Source organism: Dipodomys spectabilis, unplaced genomic scaffold (genome assembly GCF_019054845.1).
Source record: "Dipodomys spectabilis isolate Male_0828 unplaced genomic scaffold, ASM1905484v1 ptg000024l, whole genome shotgun sequence".
Lineage (NCBI taxonomy): Eukaryota > Metazoa > Chordata > Mammalia > Rodentia > Heteromyidae > Dipodomys > Dipodomys spectabilis.
In genome coordinates this window covers 7961840-7986509 of record NW_024870701.1, presented here as the reverse complement: position 1 = coordinate 7986509, position 24670 = coordinate 7961840, and the positions used below count along the sequence as shown (strand labels likewise).

At 45.2% G+C, this 24670-nt stretch overlaps 1 protein-coding gene across 3 annotated transcripts in view; it reads left to right on the top strand.

The window, feature by feature from the left end:
• The window catches only part of Kctd1 (potassium channel tetramerization domain containing 1), a 186593-nt gene that overhangs the window by 69334 nt on the left and 92589 nt on the right, over positions 1-24670 (top strand). Inside the window, exon 1 of one of the 3 annotated variants that reach the window (XM_042675291.1) lies at positions 15376-15652. The exons of 1 other annotated variant lie outside the window; for it this stretch is intronic. Coding sequence is in view for 1 of the 2 variants with exons in the window: in XM_042675289.1 (XP_042531223.1) it covers positions 16058-17890 (1833 nt within the window). In the remaining variant the exon portion in view is untranslated. Of the gene's footprint in view, positions 1-15375; positions 15653-16057; positions 17891-24670 lie in introns of those variants that run through there. One more of the 3 variants, XM_042675289.1, reaches the window with a different exon arrangement.

Genomic DNA, 24670 nt, shown 5'->3' with positions numbered 1-24670 from the left:
AGCCTTAGTACTAAAGCTGACTCTTCCATCCTTCTTTAGAAGAAAAAAAAATTGGCACTAACACTTCAACATCCCACAGGGAAGAAGTTCTGGAAAGAAAGCACGCTCACCCCCACACAAGCATCAAAGAAGGAAATTAAAGAGTCTAAATCATCCAGAAAAGTAAGGTAAGACTCAGAAGACTCAAACTAATGTCCATAAAATGCAAGTCACTGGGGGTGAGGGGGAAAATGCATGCTTATTTTTTGAAAGTAGACAGGAAAACATCCTGAATGTACCATTGGGCATTTTGGGTGGGCTTTTTAGCTGTCTCAGAAACCTCAAGTTCAGAGTACATTCTGGGAATGTCTTGCTACATTTTCTCCTCTTTTTCTTCTTCTTTTTTATGCCAGTTCTGAAGCTTGAATTGAGGGTCTGGGCATTGTCTTTTACCTTCTTTGCTCAAGGCTTGTATTCTTATACTTGAGCCACATTTCCACTTGCCAGCTTATAAGAATCTAATGAACTTTTTTACCCAGGTTGGCTTTGAACTGTGATCCTCAGATCTCAGCCTCCTAAGTAGCTAGGATCATAGGTGGGAGCCACTGAAATCTGGCTTTCTTCATTAAAAAAAAGAAGAAGAAATAAAAGAAGTTTAATTTCTCATATTTTAGAAAGAGAAGATAGAGTTATTTGTATAGCATGATATATATACATATATATACATAAATATAAAACCTGATTCAGTTAATCATCTTCAAATCCTTTGATGGATCCCTTCAGAATCATACCCCTGTGAAGAGATGTGGAAAAAAAGCTTATAAGTGGAAAGAATTTGATTGTTTGCAAAAAATAAAGTAGGACTCTGCCAGAGATGGAGATGATCTGGAACAGAACTGATCCTTAATTACAGAGTAACCCAATCCTTAAAACTTTTACCTGGAAGTCTCGTCTTCAAAGGATCTTAAAAATAGAATGAATTCTTCAATCTCTTTTCTCTCATCCAGTTCAGGGCAGCTGCTCCGTAAAGAATGCTCTGTAAAGAGTCTGTCTTTTTAGAAGATTTTACTCAACACTATCTATTGTTCTAGGACACAGTTTCAAGTATCCCTTGCGGGAATTTATGGTGTCTCCCTTTACTTGGCCTCTGTGACCCTGTAGAAATCTTTTTAAGAAAATACACATATGGGCACACTGCAGCTTTTCTGGGGGAGATATTATTATGCTCAAATAATGTAGAGGTACTAGCATAGGACAGAGATCAGAGATGGCTTTGTGAAAGTATGCAACTCATAGGATATATAGATATATTTGGGTCCTGTCAAGTCACATGTATAAAAGGGAAGAGCATTCCAGGCAGAGAGCATTGCTTAAAGAAAAGTCCAGGACATGAATGGATATTACTCACCCAGATATAAGGCACAGTGAATTGCAACTAGATTCCACCATAGATATGTAAGGATTGAACTCATAGGAATTAGATTAGGAAGGTGAGTTGACCCATGAGACCATGTGCAATTAACCAGCCAGAAGCTGGAAGTGGAGGTATGGCTCAGGTGATTAGAGTTCCAGCTTTCAGCAGAAAAAGCCAAGTGAGAGTGTGAGAGCCTTAGTTCAAGTCCACATACTGGCACAAAAATGTGAAGTGAGTTGAAGCTTACACTGCTAGCAAAGGGTAGTGCTTAATTTCAATGAAGTATCTGGCCTGACTCCATGATCAATTTAACTTTTCATTCCAAAATTGCTTCTGCTTAGACAGAATGAGATGGGCACAGGAGCCCACAGCCTAAGCAGGAAATTCCCAACTAAATTTCATACAGCAGCAAGCATCTACTGACTATCTTCTATGTGCAAGTAATCATGCTGGGTAAAGTGAATACAAATACATACATACATACATGTCATTCTCTTTTAATGATGCTAAAGAGGTAATTAAGAAGAATAGCATTTTTAATGCACGCAACTGCTAAGACACAAGTCTGTCCAAAGTGCCACATAATCCTTAGGGGACATTTGTCATGGTCAGTTCAAGAATGTACCTGACAGGATCTGACCTGAGACTGGAAGTCATGATTTGCCACTGAGCTATAGCTCAGCAGCATCAGGATCATTGCCAACATGTATTAAGCACGTGCAGTATGCCAGACATTGTTCTCAGTACTGCACCCATATTAACTTATTTAACCCCCACATCAATCCTCTGTTCTGCAGAAATGGGCAGAGAAGTGGAGGATTTTGCCTGAGACCACACAGTTTCTGTGGCCATACCAGAATTTGCATCCAAATTCATTGGTACCAGTGCCCACACACTTGACCACACCACACAATACTTTTCCTATACAGTGGGGGCAGTACCCAGGCTTGATGAAGACAAGAAAGCTTTCAAGGAGGAAGAAACAATAACATCGTTCCAAAAAGATCTGAGGAAATCCAGTCATTGAGCAAGAAGTTGAAGAGAATGTTAGCAGCCCAAAGGAGAGAGAGAGCCAAGGAATACAAGTCTAGAGACCAGGGAAAAAAAAAAAAACAGTCGGTAGCAGGTGGGTTGAGTAGGTGTTAGGGAACAGTGAACCCCACAAATAATAAGCAGGGAGCATTTGTGTTTTTGATCCTCAAGGAGGAGAAATTTTTACAGAAATAGCCCAAGCGAAAGGATGCAAAGGCACCTATCCCATGCATATATAGGTCAAGAAGCTGGTCCTAGCTGGGACACATGGGGGCAGGGCTGTGTCCTGTCCCCAGGTGCTGCTGCTTTCTCTCTCCACTTTTACTTGGTCCCTGCATCTCTCAAGAGTGAAAATGGTCTAAATTAGGTCATGCTACTAGAAGCAGAGAACGTGGAATGAACAGGGCAGAGTTGATGTGGGAGACAGTGAAAGGTGATTGACTGCCAGGCCCCTAGTTTGGATGCATTACAAAGCTGGAACTAAAAAATAAGATCAGGTTTGGAAAGCATTCTAGACTGCATTGTGTGCCTTCTCCCCACATCCATCCATTGGAGCTCTAACCTCCATCATGACTCTGTTTGGACCTGTGGTTTTTAAGGACATAATTATGGTAGAATGAGGTCATAAGGGTGGAGCCCTAACCTGGTATCCTTATAACAAGGGGGGGGGGGAGAATTCACAGATGAAGACACTATAGAGAGATTTAAAGCAAAATCACAAGTTGGAATTGGCAGGACTCAGTACTTCTGTGGAAATGTATGGTGAGGAGAGAAAGAGAAGTTGAGAAGTGTGTGTGTATGTGTGTGTGTGTATGTGTGTGTGTGTGTGTGTGTGTGTGTGTATGAGAGAGAGAGAGAGAGACAGGGAGAGAGACAGAGAGACAAAGACAGAGACAGAGACAGAAGGTCACATTTCTCTCTTCAACTCACACAGAGAAGCAGCTGCATAAGGATACAGAGAAACAAAGAAACGGCAGTCACATATGATCAGGAAGAGAGACCTCACCAGAAATCAATTCTGCCGGCACCTTAATTTTGGACTTGTAGCCTCCAGACCTGTGAGGAAATAAATTTCTATTGTTTAAGCCAGTCCACAGTGCTTTGTGTTGAGAGACCAAGCTAATACAAAGGAAACAAGAGTTCACCCATGGATGAAGACACAAAAAGATTTAGAGCAAAATCACAACTTGCAATTGGCAAGACTTGGTACCTCCATGGTAGTGGAGGGTGAGCCAAAGTTTATAGGAGAGGAGTTGTCCAGGATTTTAACCTTGGATAGAGAATAAATCTGATTCCTTTTCATCAATCTAAGATGCAAGGACTCTACACAGACACACAGCAAAAAAAATCATTGTGAGGATTTCTTGATTATAATCAAGAGAACTAAGTTGGGGGAGAGTAACTGTAAACATGTTCTGCATCTGTACTGGACACAGGGGAGCAGGAGCTCATGTTAGGTATGTTGGGCTGCTTTCCTGGCTCTTCTCCACTTTCTTCTCTCTCCTGACTGATTTAGTCTTATCATAATTCCTACACAAACTCTTTGGTTCAGGAATTTCAGTCCAGGCTTCTGGTTGGCCTGGGGTTTGGCTGTCCAGGGTCTCATCCTTGGTCCTATCATTTATGGCTGTTTGTTATGTGGTAGGCTATGTGCTCCGTGGTTGCTGGCTATGGGCAAGCTTTGGTGATGGCAGGAATTTTACTAGAAGCATATAGGACAGAGAATAGAGTGTAAGAAGATCCTCTTTCAGGCCTTAGACAGGTTAAGTGGGGAGAACCTGCTTCATCGGTGTATAGAAGACTTGGACTATGGTCAACAGGGACTTGGAGACCTGAACAATTTCACAAGGGCAAGGAAGGCCATAGAGACAGAGTTCAGAGTTACCACACATGGACCTATTCTCATTAAATAAGCAACAGAAAAACACCAAGTCAAAATGCAAAATTCAAACAATACCAAAGTGAGAGCATGGAAAATAAATGCCCTTTTCCCAAAGTCACCACTGTACATAATTCCATGCCTTTTTCTTTTTTTCTTTTCCTAGATGCATTTGTACTCGTAAAATCTGGGTGTATCATTTTAGTTCAGTTTTTTTAGCAAATGGATTTAAACTTGGCATTAATGTTTTCCGCTTATATAATAAATTGTCTTGGATACCATTGCATCCAGCACCTACAAAGTTATGTTATTCTTTATATCTACAAGCTAGTCTTCTGGCAAATAGATTGGATGTTATTTATTTATTCACCATCCATTTCTAAAATAAGGTTATAACCAGTGATTCTCAACTCCAGATAATGCTTCAAGAGCATTCTGGTACCTGTATCTCTGGCTGCAGCCCAGATTCTTAGCAAAGAGCTTCTGGGTTGAAAGGGATATTTATTTTTATCCACTGATAGCTACTGCCAAATTGTCCTTTGAAAGACCAATTACACTTCTAGTAATAGTAGAGGGTGCTTATGCTTATTTCTCTATGTCCACATGTAGTTTGCTTAAACTATTTTGGGCCACAGGCTCCCTTAAAATTCTTCTGAAGACAGAAAATACGCAGATTAAAAATAAAGAAAATACACAGATACACCTATACAGAGCATTTTGCCTACATATATTGTGGGTTCACGGTCTGCTTGACCACCATCCAGAATCACACCCTCCCCCCAAGCTTATATGAAGGACCCCTGAAGATATATGTGGATGGTCTCTCAGGCCAGGGTAGTGTATCTCAATCTTAGCTGCATATTTGAGTCACCTGCCCAGGTTTGACAAAGCCCCATGTTCAAACCATATTGGATAGGGTCTCAGTCTATTTTCTGCTTTTGTAACAGAATAGACCTGAGAACATGTGCTTTCTTGAGAAAGATGTTTATTTGGGCTTATGGTTCTGGAGGCTGGGAAGTTCAACAGCATGGTGCTGGCAAAGGCCTTGTATTACTTTAGTTCATGACAGAAAGCAGAATGGCAGGCAGAAACACACGTACAGAAAGCAGTCTTAACTAGGTTCCAGTGGCTCACATCTGTGATCACAGCTATTCAGGAGGCTAAGATCAGTAAAGGAAAAGGAAAGTCTATGAGACTCTTATCTCCAGTTAGCCTGCAAGAAGCCACAAGTAGAGCTGTGGCTCAAAGCTAAGGGACAGTGCCCAGGCCCTGAGTGCAAGCCCAGAGAGACCAAGAACACATGTTTTCTTTCATATGTAGAAATTAGATCTTATTTATACATAAATATATGTAAACACACAGGGTTTTACACAAATGTGCACAAATATATTAAGTATGATATATTCAGGGGAGAATTACAATAGTGTAATCCCTTTGAACAACTTACAGTTTAACAAAATGAATACCAGTAAGCTGGTACTTGAGGTGTTGGGGGAGTGGGGGCATGAGGTTAGGGATAGTGAGTGGATGAATGAAGAGAGGAAGGATGGGCAAATGCAGTAATAATGTGTGATATATATGTGTGAAAATGAAACCAGCAATATCTCATGGGTGGGGATGGGAGAGCTGGAGGGAAGAGTGACATTGATCAAGATGCAATGCATGCATACATTGAATTGTAACTCCTTGGTACAACTACTGAAAGATAATAAAATTACAATAATAATAATAACAATAATAATATTTTAAAAGGTAGTCTTGTCCTGTAACAACTTGGAAGAACCCAGTCACTTAAGAAAGGCATTGATCACCTCTTTCTTTTGTATTATGATGAGTCTAGGGACCAAACACAGGGCTTATATATGTTACATAAGCACGGTACCCCAAGCTACACACCAGCCCTGGCATTCATCTCTCTAGCCAAATGACCCCTTAGAGGCCTCACCTCCCAATGCCACCACAATGACACTCCAAGGTCAACAGCTGCTTCTGATGGGCTATGCCATGTTTTAAGCCATAGCAGTTGTGTTTGTCCACATTCTCCTGGGCCAGTGGTCCTCACAGCATGGTTTTTAGGATCCAGCAGCACTAGTACCTAAGAGCTAACACCTTCAGCCCCACCCTAGCCAGGCTGAATCAGACACTCTGGGGGAGGATCCAGTACTCAGTATTTCCATAGACCTGCCAGGTGATTCAGAAGCATACTTGAGTTTCAGGCTCACACTGGGACTGCCAGCCATGTGTCAACCAGGTGTCTGAACTCCCCAGCACTGTTCTTTCCGGAGTCTTCCCCCACAGAGGGCTGGACTCCTGTTACTGAGGTGTACCAGGGAATGTTGGGAAATTGGCTTGAGGCACAGTCCTGGGAAGTTGGACTGAGAATAAAGAAAAAAAGTCATGGTGATGTTTTGACCAGGGGAAGAAAATTACATACAGTGTGGTGTTAAAGACAAGGTTCTAAATGCAGCCTCAATCCCAACCTCTTGAAACAATGGGTTGGGTGTAAATGTGTGTGTGTGTGTGTATGTATGTGTGTGTTTGTGTGTGTGTGTGTGTGTGTATGTGTGTGTGTGTGTGTGTGTGTAGGGACATCTTCTAAGGAAGATGTTTCCTAATGTTCATCTGATTTTCAAATGAATTCATAGCCCTAAACATGATTTTCTAATAGTCATTGCTATAGAAGAAATTACTTAGGACTTGATAAATGGTATTTGTTTCTCACAGCTCAATCGGATTGGTGTTAGAATTGTCTATGTTGAGTGTGAGATACATACATCTCTAGGCCACACCCTTGACCTACTAAGTCAGAAACTCTGCAGGTGGCACCTAGAAATCTGTATTTTAAACCAGTTCCCCGTATGACTGGGGGCCTCTGGTGCACTGTGAAGTTAAATCTCTGCCTCTGGCTCTAAATGTAAAAGCCAGCAGTTCTAGGTAAACTAAATCAACCATGAATTTAGCCACCAAGGCATGGTACTAAGGTCTGAAAACCCTTACAATACTCTGAATGCCTCAGAACTTGGAAAATGCCACAGCAGGAACCTTTTCTGGGGCTCTTGGTGACCATCCACTTAAAAGCTGTCATTTATATGTCATCATATAAACAGCAGAAAGGACCTGGCATAAGGCTTTATTTTCAAACCCTGACAGTTCAACTCAGCTTTCCCAGAGTGGGATAAAGAAATAAGTTTCATGAGTTTTTCTGTGGCAGAAGGATATAAGATGATCGAGAGAATGGCAGAAGACACAGACCATGTTCTGCTGAAGGCTCATCTTCCCTGGGGCTAGGTGGGCATGTCCCTGGAGAGATTCCTCCTTCCTGCTGCCTTTACTAAGACCTGTTCTTGGCAAAGGCTAACTCTGCTCTTAATATTCTTTTCTGTTACTGAATTCCACAGACTGAGTAATGTATAAAGAAATGAACCTATTCCTTACAATGCTAGATGCTGGTAAAGTCCAAAATCAAGGGGCCATCACTGATTAGTACCTTCTTGCTGGTGATACTCTGCAGAGTTCCAAAGCACTACAGGGTATTACGTGCAAGACAGAGCAAGTGTGCCAAAAAAGAGCTAGTTTTAATAACAAAGCCACTCCCTCAATAACCCTGTAATCCATTAATCCCTAAATGGATTAATCCATTAAACAGGGCAGAGGCCTCAGGACCCAATCATCTCCCAAAGGTATCACCTCTCAAATACCCATTAACACAGGACTTTGGAGGTCGTCTCTAACATATAAAATTTGAACAATGCACCCAAATGAATGGATCCACTGGTTACATATTTTGATTTATGAGATTGGGGGTAATAAAGTTTTATATATAGTCTACACTGACCTAGAACCTGCCTTAGCTTCCACAGTGATGAGATTACACACATGTGCTACCATGCCCAGGATGACATAAATTCTCAAACATGGAGAACTTAAACAGACAATCCGATGGGATTGAATTCATGGAAATAATTCAGAATATAGAGTGCTTTTTGCTGGAACAGAAATGGTGACTGGCCTGGCAAATTGTTCAGAAAGCATGTGTGCTCTGGGGTTCAATTCTTTAGCTAGGATAATGTTGGGAAAGTTACGTAAACTGTCTGAGTTTCCACTCATGTGGCAAAAGGGACTCTTCCTCCTGTGCACTCATGAGAAAGAACCAAGGACGCCATTGTTACAAATCAGATCCTCAGTAAAAGCACTTCCTAAATGTTAACAAGATAGGAAGAGGACATACACATATCACACATTTCCAGATTCTTGTATTTCTAAATCACTGCTGATGGACACATTCTGCTTTTAGTCAGAAAAGAATACTAAGCCACAGAATAGAGCATAAAGCAGATGCCACCAACATCAAGGGAGTTCATTTTTATTTGGAGTGATGATAAAACATGACTCCTGGGCTATCCTGATCAAAGAGCAGACTGTGAGAAGGCTAGATGAAAAACCAGGAATCCTCTACTGGTGGCAATAGTACCCTAGCTCTGAAAACATAGATCACAGGCTAGCAGGGCTGGGTCATAGTACTTCCTGCTTCCCCACCCGGCTTCCTCCCTCAGGTACAAAGCCTGTATTTCCAGCATCAAACTAAAGAAATAGAACAAGCCCATCCCAGGGCTGCTTTAAATATTCAGATAAACCCATGTGCCCCTATCAGTTAAATTAAGCTTTCCTAAGAAAAAGTAAGTCAATTAGTTCAAAATGTGGGTTAGTGCTTCTGGGTATTTAAGACAGGATTTTTTTCTTTTCTTTTTTAGTTCATTTAGAAATACAGCCACAGGGCAGGTATCCACTCCCCCTCCCCCTGCCCCATCCTGTGAAGAGCCATCACACGTCTAGATATCAGCTTCTGATTTTTAGAGATGCAAGTTCTAGTCCTTACAAGTCCTCAAAAGTCATGCAAATGGTGCACTGTACTATACTCCATCTGTCTCCATCATTAGAAATAGCTATCATTAGACTGTCAAGAAGCATGCCTCTACCTTCACTCAAGTCTTTACTTCCTTTATTCAGGAGATACTTGCTCTGTAAATTTCTGTCAACAGAGGATGTCCTCCCAGGTATGAGGAAATATGTTCTGAAGCACACTTGTATCCTAATCTGCTAAACTCAAAGGAATCAAAATACAAATGCATGAGAAGTTTCTTCAAATGAACTTCTGGAAATGATTTTTTGACCAAGAACACAATCATTCTCTTGGTTTTGGAAGAGGATGCCTAACTGCTGTCTTAAAAGACTCCTAATTGATACTGATAACTAGAAGATAAAGAAATGACTACCAGAATTAATTTTAGGTATAATGTACATTACACTCATATTTGAGCTCTTCATTAACCAAATGAAGTTTCATTTTCAGAATAATGTAACAAAAGGAGAGTGCATGATTTCAGGCTCAACAAACATATAACTTGTTTGTAGAAAGCAATTTTCTTCCTTTGCATTATTTTGTGTGAAAAATAAACTAGTGGGTAATCATTAGATGGAAAGATCTGGAATTACAGTGGCCCAGGTGGCAATTAGAAATTATTCTATTCAATCACTATGCTGTTTACTCTGACCAATGTTTTTTGTTTGTTTGTTTTGTTTTGGACACAGCTTCAAGGGCGGGGGGGGAGAAAATATGCCTTCTTGAAGATGTATGCAGAGTAGGCCAGGATTTCAACACAAAGCATCTCAGGCTAGTCTGGTTGGGTTTGTCTTTAAATTCTTCCCTGTCATTTCTTCTGAGGCACCAAGTTATGAAGATTATACTGTCTCTTAGCCCTTTTCCAGTACGCTCACAGCCCACAGCCTTTGTTTTTCCAACATTCTCAAATCAAATTACACACAAAGCATCTTAATTGTAGGGGACTGTGCCCTTGAAGATTTTTTTTTTCATTCTTTAGCTCCTAGTGGCTGAAAATTGTCAAAATTTCAGGCATGGTCTACCAGATCCACTTGCCTATTCTGGCAAGGTCTGAAAGACCTGATATGCTTTTAAATTGTTTAAAAAGTTCCTTTTACAGTGCTGGGAATTGAAATAGGGTCTCGTGCAACAAAGATGAGCACTGCACTTCTGAGCTACTACCACTTCTCCACAGCCTGTGGCTTAACCTTTTAAAGGCCTCTTAGGCCTTCATCTTCCTGTTTATAATAAAGAAGAGCTGAAATAAAGAAAAGCTAATTGTTCAGCCTCGGTGGTAGCCTATACTTGGGAGGCTGAGACAGGAGAATCATGATTTCTAACCATCGTAGGCCATGTCACAAGCCAAACAAAAAATGAGCTAATGGTTAAATATTTATTAATGTTTCAGATGCTGTGTTAAATGCTTTACATGTATTAACTTGCTTATTTCTCAAAACAATCCTATAAGGTAGGAATTATTATTATTAAGTCTTAGTATATGTAATGATGAGAGGACAGAGACACAGACCTGCTAAGGCAACCTAGGATTGGACCTTGGACACTCTGGGCTCAAATAGAAAGCTTTCTATTACTCTTTTGCACAGTCTTGAGTTTTAAAGTTAGCTCTCTCCCCACAAATAACTATTTGTACATTTATTGAGTGTTTACTATGTGCCAGCCATGCAGCTAAAATATGAGAAGGAACTGAATTATAAATGAACAGAACTATAGAAAGAAGACATGGTTTTTGCCCTGGTGGAGTTATTTTTTTCTTTTCTTCCCCTTTGTAGAGTTTAATTCTCTGGGTTCAATTTTCATTTGCGTTAAAAATAATTTCTCAGGATGCTCTTCAATTGATTCCATAAGAATAAATAGTGAAACTGAAACAAAGATACGTCAAAAATAGACTTCGATTTGAATTCATCTTTAACCTCAAAAGCACTTTCTGAATATTTAAGTAATTGAATCAAAAGAATGGTTCTCCATGTTTTGATTTTTTTTAAGTGATTAAAAGCCTCTTCTGGCCTCTGCCTAAGAGCCCACAAAGTTCTTTGGATTTATTAATTTAAAATTTCTCCAACCCACCTCTCCTAATACAGATACATCATTTCCCAGATTTACCTTTGGAAAGGTTAACATTACCTTTACTGGGGAAAGAAAGAAAGGCTCTTCACGCTACTTGCGCAATAATTTTCTACAGCATGTTTCACTCAAAAAAATTAATATCAGGAAAAGATTAATTCAAAGCAGTAATGAAATTAATGTCAGCTTACAAGTGTTGACTTGTAGTCACTTTACTTTTTGTCCTGATATAAATTACAGAATTCCAGATTCATGATATCTTAGATTTTTTTTCAAAGAAAAAGTCTTCTGCTAAATGTGAAACTTTAACATTAATGCAGATCCTATACATCCACTTATTCAGTTAAAATGAGCCGAGTGCCTTTGGTGTCCTCATACCAGCCAGAAACTGTAAGTGTATTGGTTCAGTAGAGGAAACAGGTAGCTAAAAGGCAACTATACCAAGACATGTGTAACAACCTGACTTCTGCAATTGAAACCCCTTTGCAAAACTAAGTAATAATAATAATTACAACAATAACAATAGATATATAACAGATGATGTTTAGGAAACCAGAAGTAAATTCTAGGTCAGATAATATGAATATTTTCTGGCATTTGGAGAAACTGTCTAATTGCATTCTTTAAAGGGCTAAGCTAATTGATAATACCAATAAAATATTAGAATAATGTGTGCATCATGAGTGTGTGCAAGACAGTACTGAGGCTTAAACTCAGGGCTTGCCCTCTGCTTGGTATTTTTGCTCAGGGCTGGTACTCTACCTGAACTACACTTCCCCCTTCTAAGTTTTTGCTGGTTAATTGGAGTTAAGAAAGAATCTCACAATTTTTTCTACTCAGTTTGGCTCTGAATGGTGATCTTCAGATCTCAGCTTCCTAAGTTGCTAAAATCACAGATATAAACCACCAGCACTCAGAGAGAATAGCACTGGAAAGCTCTTTCTAAGTGATGTAAACTATTATAAAGTTTGAACCCAAAATAGGAGTTACTGGATTACAAAATAAGGACACTGGAAGTTTTTCCTCCCCAAATAACTATGTCTCTACTTCCAAGAAGTTTGAGAAGCAAATAAATAGGTTATACCCTGTAATGGTAATAAAAAAAGAGAGAGAGAGAGAGAGAGAGTATGCAGCATCATGCTGAAGTTGTATGCAAGTTGTGAAAGATGACAGTGAAGAGTTCTGACAGCTAAATAATTATAGTGTTCCATATTGTAATGGAATTACTCTCAGAGTAAAGAAGCCCCAAGAAGTCTTGCACAAGAAGTAAAGCATCCTTTCAAAGGAGTGGGGCAGCTGTTGGCTCTAAGGGGTGGGCCAAGTGGCTTCCTATTGGGAAGGGTCAAGTGGAGGAGCTGGAGGGCTGATCTGACAGGGCACACAATGAACACTGGCTCTTCCTAAACGATATGCAGGTTGCTTTTGTTGATGCTTTCAATTTGGAATTGAGTGTACAGAACCACAGGATTGTTTTTTTTTAAGAGATCATTTATTTAACCTGGAATTGAACTCCTTTATAAATCCAAGTGTAATTTTATGGGGTTCTAAAAATTAAGCCATTTCTTTCTTTTGAGGGAGGCTGGCAGTGGGTGGCTACCAGAAGAGCTCTTGTCCAGTATTTGATCATGGATTTGGGTGGGTAAAGGTAGCATGGCAGGAGCTGGTACCAAGAAGCAGAAACATTAGCTACAGGCTAATCAGGCCAAGGCCCACTTTCCAAGATGCGTCTCATATCTAATTTAAGCACGGGTCCTGCTGATTATTGGCCAACTGTTCAAGCAGCACCTGAAATGGCCGTTTTTCCAAATCCGTTAAAAAGATATATCCCAGCTTGGTGGGGTTCAGTCTTTCTTTTCCCCAACCCCATCTCCTGGCCTTGACCAGTAGAGACTTGCCCTCGGGGATATTTTGTCCAGGGAGCACAAAACTATTTTCTTTTCTGAAATAAGTTGACGTCAACGGGGAGCTGTTTTTAGTCGTTTTGTTTCCCCGAAGCGTTCCAACCCAGCACACGGCCTCTGGCAAACTGGGAATGATTCCCAGCAACGCACTCCAAGGAGAGGGCTGCAGGTGTGGGAGGAGGGAGGGCGAGTGTACCCCCAAAGTCTGCAGAAATGAGGAGGTCTGGAGGGTGGTTCTCTGGTGACCCTGAGTGGGCCTCCGTCTCCACGCTCAGTTTGCAGCTCAGCCTCAAGCTAGCGCGGGGGGCTCTCGGGCCACTGTGCTGGCCAAGAGGACGTCAGGGGTGGTAAATCCTGGTAGTTAATTTGCCCAGCGCCCACCCAAGCCTCTGGGGGCCAAATATCTAGAAGCACCCGGGACAAAGGGCCGGCCCTCCGGAAGTCGTTGTGTGTCATTGATGGGTGCCCACTTGCTGGGCACGGGTTCGTGTTTGCGTCTTAGCTGCCCACTGCCCTGGACTTGGGGACGCGAACTCAACACTCATCTTACTTGTGCGAGTGGGTGACAGTGAGTTGTGACTTCAGCCGGCCACCGTTCTGCGCCTTGGGGACAATTCTGGAGGAGTGCAAACCTCCAGATTCCTTGCCCTTGCCTGCCAGGGCGATTCTCTTCGTTGAGCAGGGTGTGTGTGTGTGTGTGTGTGTGTGTGTGTGTGTGTGTTTCCCCCAAGGAGCCAGCGGAGGCCCGCGAGGCAGGGACTTGCTTTAACTTGTTTCCGCACCTGGCGCGATTCCCCCGACGCTGCCTGGCGTCCTGGGCCGGGGAGGCACGCGGAGGGCGAGCAGCGCGGGGAGCCCTGCGGGGAAGACACCGCCGCTCACCACTGCGGTGCCCCGCGCGGCCGGGAGAACTTGTCTCCCTTCCTTCCTAACAATCGTTTAAAACTTCAGATTGATGGATGGGATCTATTGATGCGTCAAATGATAACACGTCCCGAAAGCCAAACGGAGAGGGGACAGGGAAGGGAGGGAGCCACGACAGTGGACGAGATTCCCAGAGTCGAGCTGCCCCGATTTCGGACTTTAAATGTCGAGGAAGCACTCGAGGAGCTGGCGGGGCTGCCTCCCGGGAGACCCGACTTGGCACCGGGGGCTGAGGGGAAGGGGGGGCGCAGTGCTGGGAGGATCTGGCTCTTCGACTCGGGGACTGGTTGCTGGTCACTGGTGCTAGCCGTACGCCCGGGAGACACCCGGGGGCTTCCTGGGGGTGGAGGGGGGTGGAGTTAGGATGAAGTTTCAGTGGAGAAGGTGGCCGGGGCTGTGCGCTCCGAGAGAGAACGCATTCCCGGGCTGGACTGGGGCGCTGCCCCGGGCCGGGCGAGCGGGAGGCGGTGGCGCGGGGACGCGCTGGGAGCCTGGGCGCGCCGGGGGCGGGTGTTTGGCTGGCAGTGGGACAGTGCTTCTGGTGGGAAAGCGGGACCCGGCGAGCTCTTTGGTTGTCTTTCCAGTTTCCGGAGGTGCCCGCCCCCGCGTGCCCGAGGCAGCGCGGCCCCGAGGGCAAACGAATGGCGGTGGGCAAACTTAAAAAAAGAGTTGAGAGCGCGCCCGGGATCCGGATGGCCGGAATTGTGATGGCTGCGGGGGCGATCGACACCCAAGTTCACTTCCCCCCCACCCCCATTCCTGCACCCCACCCCCCCGCCGCCTGCCCGTTCTTTCGGCCTTAGGGGCCCACGCTGCTTTGACTCCAATCCAGGGGAGTAAAAGGCAGTTTGCTCCCGGGTCGAGAAGGTGGCCGGCCTGGGCGAGCGGGGAGGGTGTGTGTGGGGAGGGGAAAGGGGGGGGGTCCCGGGGGTCCCGATCGCCTCTTCCCACGTCTGTCCTTCTACCCGCCCCTCCCAAGCCTTTCTTTCTGGCTCCTTCCCGGGGCTGGCTAGACCGGCGCGGACTTGCCCCAGACCTACGGGGAGCGCCCCAGGTCTTTAATGACAGCTTAAAAGTGGCAGTTGGAAAAGTCGAAAAGGGATGAGGCTGACGTGGGGCGTGTTTCGCTCCTCTGCAAGAGTCGGAAAGGGAGTTGAGAGCCGCGCGGCTGGCCCCAGGCCCCCGCTTCTCGCCGCCAGCAAGTAGGTGGGGGGAGCCTCGGCTGCCGCCAGCCCCGTCCCGCTCCCAAGCCTCGCCCGCTGCGCCCTGGCCGCGGGCGCAGAGAGGGTGCGGGGCCTCGGCGGAGCCTCCTCCACCCTGCTCATTAACCTGCCGGCTGCGCTGCGCTCCGGGCGGCCCCACACACCGGCTTCCCGCCGCGGCACCCGCGCTCCGCTCGGCGCAGGCAGCCGCCGCCCCGAACCCCCCGGCTCCGGGGGGCAATGAGGGGGCGGTGGAAGGGGCACTGCTCCTCGGGCATTACTTAGAGAAGCGAGACCGCCCCGCCCTCCCGCCGGCCCTCCCTCTCTCCCGCCCGGGCCCGCACGCCGCTCCGCCAGAGGGTAAGTTGGGAGTGTTTTCGCCCCCACCGACAGCTCTCCCTCCCCTTCCTTTTCTTTTCCTTCAAAGTTTTCTTCGAAGTGAGGAAAGGCCGCGGGGTGGTAGTGGTGGGGGCAAAAGGAGGCCGAAGGTCCGAACAGCCTCGGTCCTTGACGACCTCCCTCAACTTACCCCCATCTCTCTCCACCCCTGCATCCCCCCCCCCCCCCAGTGCGCGCCGCCCTGGCCTCTCCCCAACCGCGCTGGGGTGGGGGGGGGGGGGAGGGAAATGACAATTGGAGCGCGGCTCCTTTAAGAGCCCGGCTTTGCCTCCCGGTAGCTGAAGGTCATTAAACACAAAAGCTCTCAGCGCTGCGGTCCAATATAGCGCATGCGCCCTGCCCGAGGACTGGCAGAGAGACGGCAATATGGCGAGAATGCCTGGCAGCGGGGACTGTAACACCAGCGCGGGCGCCAGCGCCGGCGCCGCCGCCGCCGCCGCCGAGAACAATGGGGAGCGGGGCGAGGGCGAGCGCGGCGTGGGGGGCCGCGGACGGCGCCACGGCCGCCCGCACTACTGCAGCGCGGGCGAGGAGGAGGAGGAGGACGAGGAGGAGGAGGAGGACGAGATCCAGGAGGTGCGGATAACGGGGGACGAGGAGGAGGAGGAGGAGGACGAGGAGGAGGAGGACGGAGGTGGGGGGCTGGAGGAGGAGGAGGAGGAGGAGGAGGAGGAGATGGGGCTCGACTGGGACGAGCCCCTGGAGCCCGAGGACTCGGCCGGGGAGGAGCTGGAGCCCGAGCCGGTCCATATGATCGATATGGACCAGGGCGCCGCGCTGGAGCCCGAGGCGCCCCCGAGGCTGCTGGCGCCCCGGGCGCGCGGCGGGCCGCCGGGGGACAGCGCGGACCCCCTGGACCCCGACGTGCTGCAGCGCCCCGAGCGGGCCCGGCTGAGCGAGAACACCCGGCTGGCCACCCGCTACGCCGTGCGCATCTTCCGGGAGTACCTGAGCGAGAAAGCGCAGAGCCCGGACTTCGAGACCATGGACAAGGGGGCGCTGTGCCGCGTGCTGCGCTCCTTCTACGCCGAGGCCCGCTCCAAGAGCGGCCAGCTCTACAGCAAGTCCTCGCTCATCAGCATCCGCAGCTCCCTCAACCGCTACCTCAACGAGCCCCCGTACTGCCGCACGCTCGACCTCACCAAGGACCCCGAGCTGCGCAGCGCCAACCTGACGCTGGCCGCCGTCATCCGCAAGCTGGAGGAGCAGGGCGCGGGGCCGGTGGTACAGAAACAAGCCATCACGCGCGCCGACCTGCGCAAGCTCTACACCTCCAGCGTCTTCAGCACCAACACGCCCTTCGGGCTGCTCAACAAGGTCTGGTTCGAGACCTGCATGTACTTCTGCACGCGCGGCCGCGAGAACCAGCGCGAGCTGGAGGAGGACTCTTTCGGGCTGGCCATGGACGAGGACGGGCGCAAGTTCGTCTACTTCAAGTCCCTCGGGCCCTACCACAAGTCGCGCTCGTCGTCCTGGAGCAAGAAGCGCGCCGAGAGCAGCGACGAGGAGAACTTGCCCCGCATGTACGAGACGGGCACCGAGTTCTGTCCCTACGCCAGCTTCGTCAAGTACCTGTCCAAGCGCAATCCCCTCTGTAAGGCGTTCTTCCAGCGGCCCCGGGACCACTGCAGCGAGGGCGATGTGACCTGGTACGAAAACAAAGCCATCGGCAAGAACTTGTTGGGTACCAGGATGCAGATGCTCTCCAAGGCGGCCAAGCTATCCAAGACTTACACCAACCACTGCATCGGCGCCGTCTCCATCGCCACGCTCAACAGCATCGCGGGCATCGGTACCAAGCTGGGCTCGCCGGCCCCGCACGGCTGCTACCCCGAGGCTCTGAACGGGGCGACTCGCCACCACTCCCACCATCCCCCCACGCATCCCTCCCACCACCACCGCCCCCAGCCGCCCTCGCTGGGGAACACTTACGCCCTCCCCAAAGACAGCCAGGTGGGGCCCGACGTGAAACCCGAGGCTGGGCCCAAGCGCGCTCTGTACGAGTCCGTGTTTGGGTCTGGGGAAATCTGCGGCCCTTCTTCCCCCAAAAGACTTTGTATCCGCCCCTCGGAGCCTGTGGATGCGGTGGTGGTGGTTTCCGTGAAACACGACCCCCTGCCTCTTCTTCCAGAAGCCAATGGGCACCGAAGCACCAATTCTCCCACAGTAGTTTCACCTGCCATTGTTTCCCCCACCCAGGTAACCAAAGCAACCTCTATGCATGAAATATCTCTCTGGGTTCCACTTCGGGACCAACTTTTGTTTTAATGTAGGTCTGGATGGGGGCGGGGAGAGAGTTTTTGTGTTGTTGTTGTGTTGTGTTGTGTTTTAGTAGCTAATCTACTGCCTCAGATTTGATTTCTCTTCGCGCTTTTGGGGGGAAAGTTTTCACCTAACCTTAAGGGATGCGAGAGAGCATGCCACCTTACAAATCAGGGCTGCGCAGTAACACAGTATCACAGTAACACTAGAAACTTGAAAGTTCGCCGGACAAAAGGAATAGCTCCTTCCTGCAGCTTCTGTGCAGGGAATGCGTTTTTTTGTAAGTCAGATTACAGAGCACTGTACGAATATAGAAAGGAAGGAAGCAGTTAGGTAGAACGTAATAGAATAAATTCATGGTTAAAGTATTCCACTACATATTTGCCATAACTTCTGACGGCAGAAAAAAATACTTGTAAATTATTAAAAAGAAAACATGCCAATCCCACTTCCTGTAGCTTTCTTTCGTTGCTTTTTTTTTTTTTTAAAGAAAAGGGGCGGAGACGGGAGGAACTGGTTGGTGGTTGATGGCCAGTTTAGGGCAGTCCAATATAAAGTGACCTTTGGGGTGCATTTTCCTTAAAACAAAGCTGCACCTTAGCATTCAGACGGGAACTCCCAGGTCAGGCTGCTCAGAAGTGTCTGGTACACACAGTGCCCAGCACTGTGAAGTTTAAGGTCTGAGGGTCCATAAGGAAGAGGGATTTAAGGAAATAATGATTTAATGAGTGGGCAAGACACCAGAGTAAGTGTGTTAGCTGAGAGGTTTGTGCCAGCCTGCAAATGAGTTCTCTCCTCTTTGGGTTTTAGGTATCAACACCTAGGATGGGGAAACCATACCCATCTAGAAACTACTTGAGCCTAAACAGTCCCAGAGCCTGGATTGAGACTGGGCCCTAAAGTGTTAGATGCTGCTTTACTATTTTGCCTCAAAGGACAAACTCAGGAGTTTATCATCAAACTTACATTCTTTTTCTTTGTGGCTGCTTTTCTAGGGAGTCTGCTCTACAAGAGCTTTTACCCCTTTGATCCCCTGACACCAAACAGAAGTAGGAATTTTGGCCCCAAGTCTGGAAGTGTAGGGCAAGCCCTTCAGGGAGGGATGTTAGATACCTCTGTGCTCTCCTCAAAGTGGAAATTCCAGTTCTGGACAGACTGACTCTTTCAGAGGCTTTCCAGCTACCTGGCAAGCCTCAAGGCCAACCCAAGAGAGGGGCTGCAGATGGCAATATAAACAGTGCCGTTGGATACGGCACATAAGAGCTATGGGCTTTGTGTCTTCCTGTGCTTCTGGTGTGTGTGTAGTCCATTACTGACAGCAAAATTGTTTTAAAGAGTTTTAAGGGTGGAGGGGAGAGTTTAGGTTTGCTTTTTCTTGGAAAGTAAAAATAAATGTTCACATTCTTCTGGTAAAGTTAAAAACTCTTAAAGTGCTTTGGGTAGATCGCACCTGATTGATTAAAAGTTAAAAGCCTAAGAAAGTTTATTTAAAGCATGTATGTGCTTAGAATAGTAAGGAAATGAATTGTCTCCTGGTATGTCTGCTGATTTCTCAACACCAGTGTCAGAATCATGACTTAGAAAGCCACAAAAGATTAGAGTTGCCCCCCCAACCCAGTACCCTGTCCCTTGCTTTTGTTTGAAGTCCCTCTGTTTTGTTTACCTCCCTGAACAAATCAGTTCTAGGAAAGTAGACACTGATACTTTTAGTATTCTTGAGTTATTGTCAGATAACTCTCAAGTTAAATATAGCTTCGGTGTTTGTATGTTGCTTGTGGGGCTATGATGCTTTCAAACAAGATCTGAGTTCCAAGTCTCTCTTTCATTGAAACGTTGCAAAAAGTCATTCTATTTACACTTTGAGGGTGAGAGGTGCTAGGGGTGGGACCCAGGCACTTGCACATGCCAGGAAAGTACTCTGCCCCTGAGCTGTACCCCAATCCTATTTGTACAAATTTCATCTTTGCTCTATGGTAGTTCCTTAGTAATTTGCATAGATCTTACCTGAAGAAATTCGAGTGATCTAAACCAACATTTAGCTTAAGTAGAAAGTTGAAATTCAACTTTCCACGTGTATTTATTAGACTTACTGTCATAGATGAAGTCCAGGGTGTTACATGAGGATTAATAATGACTGGATGGGCTTACTGGCCAGTGACAGTGCTTGAAGCCATCAACTCTTCTGCTAGTCATTAATCCTCAAGAAATGTCCCATGTCCCTGGAGCCTCAGTCATCATTTCTTAATTATAAATATGGCACTCTAACCTTACTACCAATGGGATCTCATGAAGTGTCCCACTGAACTCCACTCTTGACCATATTACACCTTCTTCCTATTGCTTTATTCTTTTCTAATATTGTAGGTCTCCTCTCTTTCCTCCAAAGATGAGGAGCCTACTTCTTTACAGTAGTCCGTGCTTGCCCTCAGGGAGTATATCCCAAGACATTCCCCCCCACCCCACACTGTCTGTGTATATATTCTGTGTATATATTCTGTGTATCCTTTCTAGCATACGTACCTCCCAGGAAATTTCACTTATAAATTAGGTACAATAACAGTAACTAATAATAAAATAAAACAATTATAACAATACACTGTAATAAAATGTATTTAAAGATTATGGATGATTTACTCTGGAATTTTCCATTTAACAGCCTGTAGGTGACCTTGGAAAGTGAAACCATGGATAAGGGAAGTCTATGGGCTTCTTTTTACTTCTTGTGAATGTTAGGAAGTGTGTCATTTATGGGACAGGTTGGGAAGTGAATGCACTTGGGAGGATGAACAAGGATTGCAGAGTTTGTGATTTTTACTCTTGTGATGTTTCTGGCATTGAGAGGGGTTGTGGGGGAGTTGGGGGGAGGTGGAGATTGTATTGGTTGCTTTATCTGGCCCACTGTTTCATTCTCTTTAATGTTTGTGCTACAGGTAAAGAGTAGTTTTAGCTTCTTTTTCTCTCATAGAGCTATTGTGAAGACCCAGTTTTTTGGTGTAGCTTGCTACTCTCAGATGGACAATTGCATGCTACATTTTAGGTGCTTATTTATTTACTTATTTATGTGCTAGGGATTGACCCCATGTGCTAGCAAACACATGCTGTACAACCAGGCTCCGCCCCTCCAATCAAGTACTCCAGTTACAAAGATTTAATACTCCTCATCCGCTGAAATACACCTGTAATCCCAGCCCTCTCAAAACAGAGTCAAGGGGATCTCTAGTTCAAGGCCAAGCTGCATGTTCATAGCTATCCTTTTTGCATAAAAATACCATATTTTTCCTGCAGTACTTCAGCTTAGATGGATGACAGATTTACACTTCTAGTTCTTCCAGGTCCTTGTGTTTGCAAAGTGGGTACTTTTACCACGGATCCATGCTTCTAGCTTTGATTTTTACTCAATATTTTTGAGGTGGGGCATCCTCACTTCTTGCCTGGGCACACATACGATCCACTTGTTTGGCTTCTCAGTAGCTAGGGTAACAGGCACATATTCCCATGTTCCACACTTAATTAAGAAAAGGTCTCCCAAACATTTTTCTGCTTTGGCTGGCCACAAACCTCTATCCCAACAATCTCATCCTCCCTGTTAGCTACAATTACATGTGTGAGCCATGGGTGCCAATGTTAAGAGAATATTCAGATGCTATATGTCATTCTTTGTTGCTAAAGTCTTTGTGGCCCCTGTCTGTCTCGTATGCCAAATAAAATTATGAATATTAGGTCACTATGCAATGTGCTTATGGGTTGGGAATGTAGCTCAGGAGTGGCACATGTGATTTGCATGTGGGAAGCTCTGGGCTGTAGTTAAAGAAAAAGTTCTTAGGAGCATTTGCAAGCTTGTAACAGAAGAGTCCGATTGGCTGTAACCCAGATTAGTTCAGAAATACTTTCAAGGAGTTCTGTATGTAGGAAATCTATTAGCATAAAGATTTTGGTATTGCCACGCAATGAGGGGAGGCTGAGACTTGGAGGATGGCTATTTGAAGCCAGCCTAGACAGAAAAGACTGTGAGACTCCATCTCCCACTAACCAGATGTAGATACAGATCAAGTGGCAGAATACCAGTTGAGCTAGTGCAAGAATCTGAGTTCAAAATCTGGTACTGGAACAAAAAAAGATTCTGGTAGTACACAATTTCTGCTTGAATGGCCTCACTATTGTACAGGGTTTATATTTACAGTGTAAAGTTTATACTTACAGTATACTTACAGGACACAGGATCAGACACTCAGTATAGAACGAGTAGATCACCAGTTGTCCTTTAACTTAGTTTCTGTGACAGTGGTACTGACAGCACTAGGAATTCAAGTTTTCTTGATTTTTTTTTGGGGGGGGAGAGGTGGTCCTGGGCTTGAATTCAGGGCCTGGGAGCTGTCTACTACTTGAGCCACAGTGCCGCCACTTCCAGCTTTTTCTAGTATTTTATTGGAGATAAGAGGCTAAGGGGCTCATGGACTTTTCTTCCAGGGCTAGCTTCAAACGCTGACCCTCTGCTCTCAGTCTCTGGAGCTAGGATTACAGGCAGGAGTCACTGATGCCCAGCATTGTTGAGTTTTTTGAGACAGTCTTGTTCACTATGTTAAGACTCTTCTTCCTATATTAAGACTCTTCTTCCAAGCTTTCTGAGTACTGTGATTAAAGATATGCACTACCATGCCTAGCTTCAGGGGTTCAGTTTCATTCATGTTCTAGATGGAGTATTTCATCTGTGTATTTCATAGGGGAAAAAAAAAACCACCATGCATTTTTATCTATTATGGAAACAACCTATAAACTAATATTTTGAATTTGAAGATTAGGCAAAAGGAAACCTTTTTTCCTTAAAGATGGAATCTTTACTTTACTATAGTAAGTAATTATTTGGCGCTATTATGATTAACTGTCTTGTTTAAAACTTTCCTGCTTTGTTAAGAGTTAGTGGCTACATCATTTTGTTTTGTTTTGTTTTGTTTTCTACAGCAAGTTTTAGGGACAGTACAAATGGGCATTGGGACTAGATATCTTGGTCATGAGAATGCAGTTCCTTTATTCACTCAGGAGATAGTTACTGAGTACCTACTATTTTGGCCTTTGTGCCAGAAATTTATAAATGAATCCATTTTTCACTTAGCAAGATTCTGGCTTCATTACACTAGATCAAAATGAAGTTAGATGATGATGTACTCAGTGTTTTAAAGCAATCATTTGGGCAAAGAAATATGTAGCTTTTTATATATTAATATTACAACATCTATTTGGGTATATTAGTATTATTATTTAGGGGTTTGTTATTTTGTTTTATGAAGGTAGGTCTTACTTTTAAAGCCCAGTGTAGTATCTCACAGTCATTCTACCACAGTCTCCCTAGTGCTGAGATTATAGGCATATGCCACAAACTCTGTTGTTGTTAATATTGTTTGTTAAGATGGGGTGTTGCAATATGTCCAAGGGCTGGCCCAAACTTGCTACCTCAGTCTCCTGAGTAGTTGGTATTACAGGCAAGTGCATCCACATCTGGAAGGATATATTGTTTTATTTATTTATTTATTTATTTATTTATTTTTGTCAGTCATGGGCCCTGAACACTGGGCCTGGGCACTGTCCCTCAGCTCTTCATCTCAAGGCTAGCGCTCTACCACTTGAGCCACAGCGCCACTTCCGTCTTTTTCTGCTTATGTGGTGCTGAGGAATCAAACCGTGGCCCTCATGCATGCAAGGCAAGCGCTCTACCACTGAGCCACCTTTCCAGCCAGATATATTATTTTAAACTGATACATGAAATAGAAAGGTAACTGTTTGCTGTCAAGAAGAACATGATTCTCTTCACCTAAAAGTTAAATCATTATCTTACCCTGACTTAAAAAAAATCTGGCTCTCAAATCAAATGTGTGACTGAGTGGATTTTGCACAGAGAGAAGCCCTTACTTGTGGAGGGCTGTTAGTTATGTGTGAGGTCACAGGATTAAACCAATCAGAAAACCGAATTCAGTTCTTGGTTTCTTCAGCTTACTTTGTAGTTCCCTGTAAGTTCAAATGTGCAACCATACAGGAGTTCCTGTGTATTCACCCATGTTAAAGATGTTAGGAGCCAAGAATAAACTAGTATTCTGTGTCTGTCTTATGCCAGAACTTTGACTTACTTGCTTGCCATCTGTGTTATTGGGATTTGAGCTCAGGGCATTCTGCTTGCTGAGCGACGACTACTTGAGCCATGCCCCTACCCCTTTTTGCTTTAGCTTTTTGGATTTTTTGTGGGTTGTTTTTGTTTAATTGGGCTTGCATTTATATCTGAGGCCAGACTAGACCACAATCTCCTATTTATACTTCCCTCTAGCCAGAATGACAGCTGCATACCACCACACCCACCTTTTTTGATTGAAACAGGGCCTCTCACAAAAATATTTTTTTTTTGCCCCAGCTGGCCTTGATCTTCCCAATCTCTGCCTCCAAAAATACATAGGATTATAAGCATGAGTCACTAAACCAAGTGACAGAACTTTTATTTCTAGACCCTGTCTCTCCAGTGATCATTCACTGTGCTGTATCAAATGATCCAAGGTACCTAACAATGTCTTTGGGGGATTTACATAAGGAATAGGGAGAATTGGTCCCCAAAATGATATTGATTGGCTTTAATAAGCTTAGCTTAGAACACAGCTTTAGAAGTTGACACATTAAAGTTGCACACTTAGAGTTAACAATTTTGGTTGTCCAGGATGCTAACTTCAACTCAGCCAT